The 12,308-nt window shown below is 35.6% G+C and overlaps 1 protein-coding gene across 8 annotated transcripts in view; it reads left to right on the plus strand.

Annotated features, from left to right (window-relative positions):
- Positions 1-333: 333 nt before the first annotated feature.
- DLG1 (discs large MAGUK scaffold protein 1) overlaps positions 334-12,308 on the plus strand; it is a gene marked incomplete at its 5' end in the record, with an annotated part of 224,257 nt that continues 212,282 nt past the window's right edge. For 3 of the 8 annotated variants that reach the window (XM_081137784.1, XM_081137780.1, XM_081137783.1), the window contains 3 exons: positions 334-547; positions 1,013-1,061; positions 1,741-1,872. In XM_081137784.1, the coding sequence (XP_080993910.1) occupies positions 1,043-1,061; positions 1,741-1,872 (151 nt within the window). Of the gene's footprint in view, positions 548-746; positions 820-1,012; positions 1,062-1,740; positions 1,873-12,308 lie in introns of those variants that run through there. The other 5 variants (XM_081137787.1, XM_081137785.1, XM_081137786.1 and 2 more) reach the window with 3 other exon arrangements.

Here is a 12,308-nt window from a genome sequence, read left to right on the forward strand (position 1 = left end):
GCCGGGAGCTCTCCGCGAGCCGCCTCCTCACTTCCCATTGGCTGGGAGCACCGGGAAAGCGGTCACGTGGGGGCGCGGCAGTCGGCTTCGGGGCCGCCATCTTGGCGGAAAGTTTAGGGGGAGAGAGGTTGGGGGCGCGGAAAAAGGCGAGGTTCCGGGGGTGGGACGGCTAGGAGGGGCGAGGGCAAGCGGGCTAGCGGGCCGCGGCGAGTGAGGAGGCGGCGGCCGAGGAGGAGGAAAGGCAGCGGGGGTGCGGCCGCCGAGGGGAGCTCCTCCCCCGTTCCCTCACTCCCCCCTTAGCGGAGCTCCTTGAGCCCCGGGCGGGGCGGGGGGACGTGGAGCGGGGCCGGGCGGGGGAGCCGCCCGGAGTCGGTCCCGGGCGCACCCCAGGTTCGAGTGCACGCCGCTCTCAGGAACTTTGTGTCGGCGCCGCAGGTGTGGGGGCCCGCGGAGGTGTGCATGTGGGGCGCGAGGGCGTCGCGGAGAGCTGCCGCTTCCCTGTCCGGCCCCCGGTGGAGTAGCCCGGAGGAAGCGAGCGAGGAGAAAGGCAAGCGAAAGGAGGGGGCCCGGGCATGGCGGGGTGATCAGCCCAGCTGGTCCCTTTCTCGCGGCGCTTTACAGCCGCTGCTGGCTTAGGGGCTGAGGATCGGAGCGCCTCGTCACCGCCTCTAGTAGCTGGTGGGGAGTGTGCATACTTGTGCCGGGGGAGGGGTGGCCTCACGTCTAGGCATTTAGTGCCTTTTGGAGAGGGGGCAGCTTTCGAGGAGAATTTGGAAGCCGACTTGTCTGCTCTTAATTTGCAGAGGTATCAGCTCCTAGGTAAAAGCTTTCTAGATTGACTGACACTGTTGGGTTTTGAGGTTCTGCCTTTCACTTGGGAAAACTTTGCCAGGTGGATTTTTCAAATAAAGCTGGGAGTTTTTCGATTTGAGATTAAGGGGAAAATGCTAGTTTAACCTTGATTCTGTTCTCTTCTTTAGTTCTGTGTCCTTTCTGATTTATGTTTTTAAAGGTGTGTGCCCTCCTCCTGATTCTGGAGAAAATGCCGGTCCGGAAACAAGGTGAGAATTTGTTTCGGAACTCTTCTCGGGGATGTCACTTGCTTTTCTAGAAGTATGTCTGTTTTCTGATTGCTGTGTTTTTAAAATGTTTAACTCAAACGAGACTGCACAGTCCTATCGTTTACTACTTAGGGAATCTAAGCCTCACATCATTCAGAAAATGAAAACATCTATATGTTTGTCAAACTTTCTTCCTTGACATCTCAAGTCATTAGAGAGGCAATTAATTTTTTCCCTCGGAAATATTTTTTTAAAAACTCTGAATTGGTGTTTTAATATTTTACATTATTATTGTTACTAAACACTATTTTGTGAGCAGTGTGGGATACTGGTTAAGAACTAGTATTTTGAAACAGTTAATATTTGGATTATCTGCTTTTGCATATAAGATCAGCTGAAACTATGTTACTAATACTTTGATCAAAATGGTCTTTTATTGTAGTAGACTACCAGTGCACATTTATTAAAACTACCCACCTTCCTCCTTTTTCTACTGTGACATGTTTAAAGTTTTTTTAGATCATTCTAGGGAATAGAGGTGTGCATGAACATACTAGCATCAGTTTACCAGGAGGATTTGGGAACTGTATAGATGTCTCGAAGAATCATTTGCTGCATAGGTAGTGTGTAATACTTTATTGTAAATATATAATTTTAATTAGACTCTTTTTCTTTTCAGATACCCAGAGAGCATTGCAACTTCTGGAAGAATATCGTTCGAAACTAAGCCAAACTGAAGACAGACAGCTCAGAAGTTCCATAGAACGGGTTATTAACATATTTCAGAGCAACCTCTTTCAGGCTTTAATAGGTGGGAATTAAAACTTTATTTGTGACCATTATGTGTCAGCTAGGCTTAATGCTCCTTTTAATTAATTATTTATTTTAATTTAAGAGAGTGATGTATTTGGTTCTCTTTGAGGCATTCAGTAACTTGAACATCCATTGAGTTATGTATTTCGATAGGCCAATACTCTTTCCAAAAATACCTAGGACCTTTAACTGTGATTATTTCAGTGATCTTCAAAAACAATGTTTCGTATCCTAGCATTAACTGTTAAAAGGGGGTGTAGTTACAGAAATATTTCAGGACCCTAAAGGTAACATCTGAGTAACTGTCAGTGCTCTGTATTTGACTTGTATTTCTCTGGAGTCCTTGAAAATATTTGAAGAGTTCTGTTATGTTTAAGAATATTCATTTACCATAACACAGACCTCTGTTTAAACTTGGCATTCATGGAGTCAGAACCTTAGACCTGGAAAATGGTCTTAGAGATGATTTCGTCCAATCTTATTTTACAGGCAAGAAAATTGAAACAGAATTTTATTCTTAACTGTAACCTAAATTTGAAGTGATACGTCATTTTAAAGAACTGGACAAATAAACGAGTCCTGAATTCTGTTCCTGACACTGCCATTAATTGAATGATACTATATAAATTATATAACCTTTTCTAGGCACTATATTAGCTGTAGAATATGGGTGCAATGGAATAGTGGTTTTTAAGCCTTTTAAAAACATAGCTAGATCCTTTTTTAAAACAAAATCTTATATTTTGTAAACAATCCCCAGTATATTAAACGAGAGGTTTTTGTCTCTGGCCCTCTCCTCCAGTTACCTTGAAAATTGTGCAAACCACTGAACTAGAAAATTTGTGCCTTCCAATTCTGAGAATGAAAGGTTTTTTTTATTAGTCATTGACTGTATAACATATTAAAATAAGATGTGTACTTCATTGCATTATAGCTATTTCCTCAGTAACTTCCAAGTAGATAATGCCCTTACATCTATCTGTTGATAAGAGTAACTTTCAATGTGATTTGAAGTCCACCTTCAAGTTAGTATACTCTGTAATAACTTATTGGTAAATCTATATTTTCTACTAAATTTGTTTTAGAATTAAAGAAGACTTTAAAGACCACTCAGTACACCTGAATAAGTTTTTAAAATTTTACATTATTATAAACTTTAAAAAAAAATTCGAGATTAGAGCTAATAGTATAATGAACTGCTATATACCTGTCACCCATTTTCAAAAATTATCAGCATTTTGCTTTTTTTTTCTTTAAACTGATGGGCATATTTTACATTTGAATTTCTAAGCTCTGATGTTTAAGGTCCAAATGGATGATCAAATTGGATTCTTCTGTAAAAACAGCAAAAAAGGAGGGGAAAAATAATTTTTGTTATTTGGTTTTCTAAACCAATGTTAAACCTAGAAATGTTTTATTTAGTATGGTCACTGTTTAGAAAAAAATAGTATGACTATTAAGTCCTCATTTACATATAGATATAGACTTAGATAGATGCAGTCCTCCTCTGTGTGACGTCTGCAACTTAAGAAAATTAATGGTTAGTGAAGTAACCAAGCCATCTGTGCTTAGATTTCTCTGTAGATTTGCTATGTTTGGAGGAAATTTTTGTTTTTTTTTTACAATATCTGCCTTGCCTGTTTTGAGTGTGTTTATCTATTCTTATACATAATTGAATTCTGATAGAGATAATTTTCTAATAAGTTTATATTTGTGAATCTTTGTTCTGCATAATTTCATTGGTTGTGAATTTACTTTGATATTTAGATTTACTTATAGTTTAATGTTTTATGGGATGTGGTATCAGATTTTGTTGTAAGGAAAGTAATAGATTTTAGGAATTTTGAAACAGGTAAATTTAGTAGAGGTTTTTGTGTGTTTACATCCTGTAATTGAATTGTTGACATTGCCAAATATATGCATTCTTTTCTGTTTGCTGAATTTAGGTTAATTTATTAGCCTTTATTTTTTCAGTCTTTGAAAATACTTAAGATTTTCTTTTTCCTCTGCACCTGCACCATTGTTTTTAAAACAGTGTGATAATGTACTTTACATCTGTAAACCACCCTAAGCTAAACCAGAATCCATTGTTTTCATAGTATGTACTGAAAAATCCTGGATTTACTGTTTTTTTTCTTTAGTAGGTGGCACTCTGTCCTCTGAGCTGGTACCCATGGACTATTGGATTAAAGGAGACGTGGGTCTTGACTACCTGAGTTGTTTGAAAATCATTTGATGCTTACATTCTTGACTTCCTGAGTTTGGAAATCACTTATTTAGGCTATAGTGAATAATCTAGTTACTTCTTTGGACTTGTAGTCTGCATCGATTATTTATTGATTGATTCTATGAATTGGTGGTTTGAATTGACTGTTTTTATGCATTTGAAAAAGTTGGTGTGGGACTTGAGTTTTGGTGTTATAGAAATTTTGATTCCCCCCCCCCCCCCCATAGCTGATATATAGATTAGGTTTCTGGTACCTTGGAGTTATTCAGAGGAACAAGCATGTACATACTGTATTACATCAGTTCTAAGATACCAATTTTTAAATATTTCAATATCTCAGAATTTGGGGTTTATTTTATAACTGATGTATGTTGGCAGTGATTTTGCATTCTTAGTGGCACATGAAATAATAGTGCACCTTCTAATTTATATCTTTAATAACAGTATCCTCAATTCAGTGAAATACTGCTATCACTGTTCTAACTCTTAGCTTGGAGATTTAAAAATTATTGAAAACAGATGAATTTTTTTATTGACTTTTGAGTTAGAGCTAAGTTGTTTCTTTAGAGTGGAATATTTAAAGTTATACATTAAAAAATAAAATCATGAGGTATACATTTGTTTAAAGTTTATTTCCGAAACATCTGGTGATTATTTGTGTATAAATGTGAGATAAAGTCAGTTTAATTTTAATCTCTGATTTAGGTGAGCGTAATTTGAAAACTTAATATATTTGATTTTGTATTCTCATTTTTATACTTTATTTGAAAATTTTGTGAGTAAAGTAGATTGGATGTGGTTTGATTATAGTCAGAGTAGTCTAGGTGTTCAGGTCCATAGTGGTTTAAAGTCATTTCTGATGTTTAAGTTTGTCTAGGATTCAAGATGAGCTTCGTAGTCCTCAGATTTCATACCAATCTAGACCCCTGGGATTACTTATGGGGTAAGAGAACTCATCTGTTTTCCTTGTGCACAAGAGAAAAACCTGGACTCAATATCAGGCTGGCTTTAGAGACTTGAGTAGGTTGAGCCATATGATTTGTATATCTTATCTGTAGTGTGTAGCTAGCTTATTTTAATGCAATGTTTTTTATTTTAGTTTTGCAGATATTTTGAAAATGAAGATGGATTATGTAATAAGTGTCCATTTCTGAGATCTTTTAGCTCCTAGGTCCTTTGCTGCTATTCCATTAATGAATAGTTTTCCTGGGCCCTGTAAACATGGTAAAGGAACATTAAGTTTGTTCTACTGAGCTTCAAAGTATGCTTCTTTTTTCTAATTAGAAAAAAACAAAATTTACCAGCTTAACCACTTTTAAATGTATAGCTCAGTAGAATTAAGTATATTCACATTGTTGTGATGAAACACTTAAGAACTTTTTCATCTTGCAAAACAGAAACTCTATACCTAGTAGACAACTATTCTCCTCTTCCTTCTCCAAACCCCTGCTAAAACCACCATTCCTTCTATCTGATTTGACTACTGTACATATGTCATATATGGGGAATCATACAGTATTTGTCTTTTTGTCACTGGTTTATTTTACTTAGCATAATGTCCTCAGGGTTAATCCCCATTGTAGTATATGACAGGAAAATTACCTTCCTTTTTAAGGCTGAATAATTCTTTTGTGTGTATATACTACATTTTTCTTTATCCATTCGTCCATTGATGGACATTTGGGTTTCCACTTCTTGGCTACTGTAAATATTGCTGCTATGGACGTGAGTATGCAAATATCTGTTTGAGGCCTGCTTTCAATTCTTTGAATATATATGCATAAGTGGGATTGCAGGATCATATGGTAGTTACATTTTTAATTTTTTGCAGAACTATACTGTTTTCCATAAAAGCCATCTTAATGCATGTCAGAATATGACTCTTAAGTGTGTGTAAAAAGTAATAATGACTAACATTTATTGAGCACTTTTTATGTGCTAATACAGTATCTGTTTAGTTATCATAATCCTATGAGGTGTATGTTCACCTGTGAGATGATTATACCATTTTATCGATTAGAAAACTGATGCACTGAGAAATGACGTCCTTTGCCCAAGGATGCTAAATTGTGGAGCCAGAAGTTGAACTCCGCTAATCTGAATCCAGGGCCTCTCCTCACTGTCAACTTTTAGGATATTCTTTATCATAAGTTGAATATTTTAATGTGATAAAAAACACTGATAACATGTTTAACATAGATGTTGATCTGTGGGATCAGTGGTATTTTTTTAAAATAGTTTTTGCTTTGAAGGTGAATGTTTATAATGATGGAATCTGTGTATTTTGAAAAGCGTATTTAACTTAGTAATCAAGGGTGAGCTTTTAGCTGTAATGATAAAATGTCAGAATTTCTTATGTTTTTTGACTTGTTGGTTCTAGTAGTGTTATGTTTTAGTCTGTTGCTGTGTGTGTAACTTTGCAGTCTAGATTTGAGAAAGGAAAACATAACAGGATATGGATTGACTGTTAGCTAAACTTTTATGAAATTGGAGGGCAGTTTTATTTTTCAGTTGGTGGTTTTGATTGAATTAGATTATTTGTTAATAGTTTTATTTACTACTGCTCTGAAGCAGTGCTTCGATTATGTCTAATCTGGTTGAATTCTCTTTAGAACCTTTTAATCACAGAGCTGTAAAAGCATCTATAAATATTTCTTTTGGTTTAGGCTATTTCATCTATATTGGATCAAATTTTCCCTATTAAATTCTAGTGTATTTTCCCTATATTTTTTCAGTACACTATTCAGTCTAGGAGCAGGTATTGCATTTAGTTGTCATGTCTTTTTAGTCTCCTTTAATTTGGGCACATTCCCACAGTCTTCCTTTATTTTTTATGACGTTACATTTTTGAAGAACACAGTTCTCCATTGCTCTTACTTTTTTATATGTTGTTTCTCATTTTGGGTTTGTCTTATTTTCTCATGATTAAATTCAGGTTATGTATTCTATGGAGTTCTGTACATCCCTTCATTGATGATGTTAATTTTGATCACCCAATTAAGGTGTTATCTCATTACTCTATAGTTACTGTTTTTTCCCTTGCATCTTATAAGCCAAATGTGGGGGAGAAACTTTAACACCATGCACATACCCTGCTTTTCAGCAGAATTTCTCCTACAATTTAGCATGCATTGACGCTGCTTTCCTGAACCAGTTTTCACTGTATTAAAAATAACAGCACTCGTCCACATTTTCCAGTTAACACTTGGCATCTTACTGTAAGTAAGAGCCTTCCTCCCCCTTCTATTTATCTGTCCATCTATCAATGTATCTATTTTCTTTCAGTGGTTGATAATTTATTACAATCATTATTTTTGGTGCTCAGATTGTTTCCGATTTATCTAGTCGGAGCCTTTACAAACTTACTCTTTTGTCCTTATGGAATGCCCCTATCATATTTTAATGCATTTTCTTTCTTTTGGAATAACATGATGTTCTAGGTTCACTTGTGCATATCCTGCCCCAGCCTTGGAATCAGCCTTTTTGAGAAGCTCTGGTTCCTTTTAATACACACCTTATTTTGAAGAATATGCATGTGAATACCCTATGACTATTAGTCAAATAGTATTTAAAGTGTGTGAAGCACAAATTATAATACATACTTTTAAGTTTTATATGATATTCTTTTCTTTGGGGATAAAAATGGCTATTTAAATGTACATTGGTGCCCTAGCCAATTCTGCTCAGTGATTAGAGCTTCGGCCCTCCTACTGAAGGGTCCTGGGTTCGATTTAGGCCAAGGGCACATACCTCAGTTGCAGGCTTGATCCTGACCCTTGTCCAGGTGCATGCGGGAGGCAGCCAATTGATGTATCTCTCTCTCCCTTCCACTCTCTCTGAAAAAGCAGTGGGAAAAATATCCTCGGATGAGGATTAAAAAAATAAATGTACATTGACTTAGAAGAAAACAGTGAATCTGTGCTTGAGTAGATTTGACAGTTGTCTATTTTAGTTAATAAAAACACTGTACTTGTTTTTAGTCAATTAACCGATACATTTTTTTTCCTCTGAAATGGCAGGGTTATGTTTCAGTGTTTATTCGCCTTCTCTTCTCCTTATTCCTTAGGGTGAATATCCTTTTAGAATGTTATTCTTTATGTATATATATGTGTTTTAATTTTGCAAAGCAGACTCCCTGTACAAATAAAATAGAATTGTTTCCTTCATGGGAATTGATATTTAAAATCAGTGTGTAAGGTGAAAAATCCCATCAGATTAAAATTATCCTTGAAATTCCTTCAAGAATTTAACACTATCTCATTAACTACAATACAATTGGTTTTTCCTCTAGTGGAAAGAAAGCATTGTTTCTTCAGCTGAGCAGCAGATGAAGTAGTTGGCTTGTGATTAAGTAACCTCTTGTACTAAAAGCTCATAATTCTGGAATCACACTCAGCGCAGTAAGATAGAGAGAGGTGCTCACATTATGAGAGGCACATGAAAACAGACACTATCTGAGGGAACAGTCTTCTCCCTTCTAATTTTTTATTTGTGACATTCACTTACTGGGTGGTCTGACAGGTAGACTTGTCCCTTTTTTTGGCAGAGATAGTTGCTGTAGTTGAATTTGCCTAAATGCATATAGTGTGACTTCTGTACTATTGGTATTAACTATTTTTATCCCACAGAATTTATTATTTGATATCTTTCCATTTCAGTAAATCTGTACAATTTTAAATGACTGTGTTTATATTGTATAGATATACTGTAGTTTTATTAATGATATCCTAGGAGCATTTAGGCATATACGTTTTTTGCATTATAAACAACATTGCATTTGTATATGCCTCTCTTCTACATCCTTTACTATATCCTTTGGATAAATTCCTAGAAATTAATTGCTTGGTAAAGAGATATGCATTTTTAAAAGGCTTTTGATGTAATTTGTTAAATTACCCTTAGAAATGTTACATAAATTTAATTTTTCAGGCAGCATGTGGAAGAATGACTAATGCACTATACCTTAAACAATATGGAATATAATCCATCTTTTTAATATTTTCTACTCTGATATGTAGAATATATATTTAGTCATTTTGATGTTTTATTGTGTGTTTCTCTGATTAAAGAAATGATCAGTGATGTAAGAATTTTCTTAAATTGTTTATTTTACTTCCTTTTGTGAATTATTTGTTCATGTCATTTGCCCCTTCCATTGCCTTTTTTTTCTTAGAGGTATAAAATTTGTTAGAGATATTAACTCTGCCTGCCATGTAAGTTGCAACTAGCTTCCCTTGTTTGTCATTTGTTTTGAAACTTTTATTTAAAAAACACAAGTATGTTCATATATGGTTAGATTTACCAATTTTGTGTTTGCGTGTGCACGCGTGTATTTTCTATTCTTGATACCATGCTTAGAAAGGCTTTCCTATCTCCAAGATTATTAAAAACATTTACCTATATTTAAATTCTTTCATGGCTTTTGTTTTTAACATTTAAATCTTTAATAGATTGGGAATTATTTATTTATTTAATCCTCACCTGAATGTGTGTGTATATATTTTATATATATATTTTAATTGATTTTAGAGAGAGAGGAAGGGAGAGAGATAGAGAAAGAGAGAAAACATTGATCCGTTGCCTTCTGTATTTCCTTTTGTACACGCCCCGACCGGGGATCAAACCTGCAACCTCGGTATATGCCCTGACCAGGAATCTAACCCACAACCTTGCCATGCATGGGGTCAGCACTCCAATCAACTGAGCCACATTGGCCAGGGTAGATTGGAAATTATTTTGAATAAAGTATGAAATTGCTTTTTTAAATAAAATTTGTTACTATGTTCCTTTGTACAATTTCTTAAATTATCAGTCTTTAATTTTTTCAGCAGTTTTAGGTTTACAGAAAAATTGAGTAGAAAGTACAGAGTTCCCTTATCACCACCACCCCACTCCCCCATTTCCCCTATTATTAACATCTTGTATTAGTGTGGTATATTTGTTATAATTGATAAGCCAATGTTAATATATTGTCATTGACTAAAGTTCATAATTTATATTAGGGTTCACTCTTTGTGTTATACATTGATAAACCTTACATACACATTTGTTGCTTTAACACATGTATCCACCATTACAATATCATACAGAATAATATTTTACCACCTTAAAAATCTCTTGAGCTCTACATGTTCATTTCTTCCTCCCTCCCCTAGAACCCCTGGCAACCAATGATCTTTTTATTGTCTCTCTAGTTTTGCCTTTCAGATTGGCTTCTTTCACTTAGCAACATGTATTTAAGGTTTCTCTATGTCTTTTTATGGCTTGGTAGCTCATATCTTACTTTTTAAAAAGACTATTTGTAAGAGCAGTTTTAGGTTCACAGCAAAATTGAGAGAATAGTATATAGATTCCCCATATACTCTTGCCCCCACATATACATAGCCTCTCCCATTATCAACATCCTTCACCTGAATGGTACATTTGTGATAGTTGAGGAACCTACATGGGCATATCATTATTACCCAAAGTCCATAGTTTACCTTAGTGTTCACTCTGTTTTACATTTTATAGGTTTGGACAAATATGTAACTACATGTATCCACCATTATAGTATACAGAGTAGTTTCACTGCCCTAAAAATCCTCTCTACTCCACCTGTTCATCCTTCTCCTACCTCCAATCCCTGAAAGTCACTGATCTTTTTTTACTGTCTCTATAGTTCTGCCTTTTCCAGAATGTCATATAGTTGGAATCACACAGCATGCAGCCTTTTCAGATTGGCTTCTTTCACTTAGTAATATTCATTTAAGGTTCTTCCACATCCTTTTATGGCTTGATAGCTCTCTTTTTTCAATGCTGAATAATATTATCTGGATCTGCCAGTTTGTTTACCCATTCACCTACTGAAGTATATCTGGGTTGCTTCCAAGTTTTCGCAGTTCTGGATAAAGCTGCTACAAGCATCTGTGTATAGATTTTTGTGTGGCCAGTTAAGTTTTCAACTTATTTGGGTAAATACCAAGGAGTGCAATTGCTGGATTGTACGGTAAGAGTATGTTTAGCTTTGTAACAAACCTCCTAACTGTCTTTCAAAGTGGCTGTGCCATTTTGCATTCCTACTGGCAATGAATGAGAGTTCTTGTTGCTCCATATCCTTGCCAGCATTTGGTGGTGTCAGTGTTCTGTATTTTGGCCATGCTAATAGGTGTACAGTGGTATCTCATTGTTTTAAAGTGCATTTCCCTGATGGAGCATTTTTTCATGTACTTGCCATATGTGTATCTTTTTTGTTGAGGGGTCTGTTAAGGTCTTTTCTTAATACTTTTTCCCATTAAACCAAATATTTTCTTGTAGATTAAAGATGTTGCCTGTATCATGTTAAATTGATTTCACATTCTTTTTTTAATCTTCACTCATTGTTTTATGTATATTGATTTTAGAGAGAGAGGAAAGGAGAGGAAGAGAGAGAAACATCGATGTGTCAGAGAAACATCGATTGGTTGCCTCTTGTAAGCGCCCCATTTGGGGAGCCATACCCACAACCTGGGTACGTACCCTGACCTGGGATGGAACCTGTGACCCTTTGGTGCACAGGACAGTGTTCCAACCAACTGAGCCACACTGGCCAGGGCTGATTGTACTTTCTTTAGTCTTTGTTTAGACTTCCTACTCTGATCCTGAGTTAGTACTGCCTTATTTCTTTAATTTGAGAAATGTTTCATGGTTTGTGAGTTTCCCTGTTTAGGGTGATGTCAGTTGTCACTAAATGCTAGAAAACTTTTTCCTTAAATTTGGAGACTTCTCAAATATGTGATCTGAAAGATTTAAAAAAAAATTTTTTTTTTTTTGGTAATAGGAATGTTTCTCCTCTGTTCCATAGGACTAATTACTTGTGTTCAAGTTTAATTTTTGAGCAGTTTTTTTTTTTTCTTTTGTAGCTTCTTGACCCTATAATTTAGATCTATGTTAAGGAACTGCACTTGTGGGAAAAATGAAGACTAGAGTATGGTAAAACTGATTCAGTAAGCTCAACAAATTAATGTTTTCAACTGTGAGTTAACTAAGGGTAGTTTTTCTCTAATACATGTTTTAGCATTCCTGCATTTTCTTGTTTTCATTCTTGCTTTACTACATCATTTTCAAAGGAAATAACTTTTTCAGGGTAGTAGATAAAATGTAATCAGTCATTTTAATAATATGTCTAGTATATATCTGGGTAAGCTGTATGGATTTTCAGATGAGTATGAAATTAGTCTTGTCTATTA

This window comes from Miniopterus schreibersii (genome assembly GCF_964146895.1).
Source record: "Miniopterus schreibersii genome assembly, chromosome: 5".
Taxonomy (NCBI): Eukaryota; Metazoa; Chordata; class Mammalia; order Chiroptera; family Miniopteridae; genus Miniopterus; species Miniopterus schreibersii.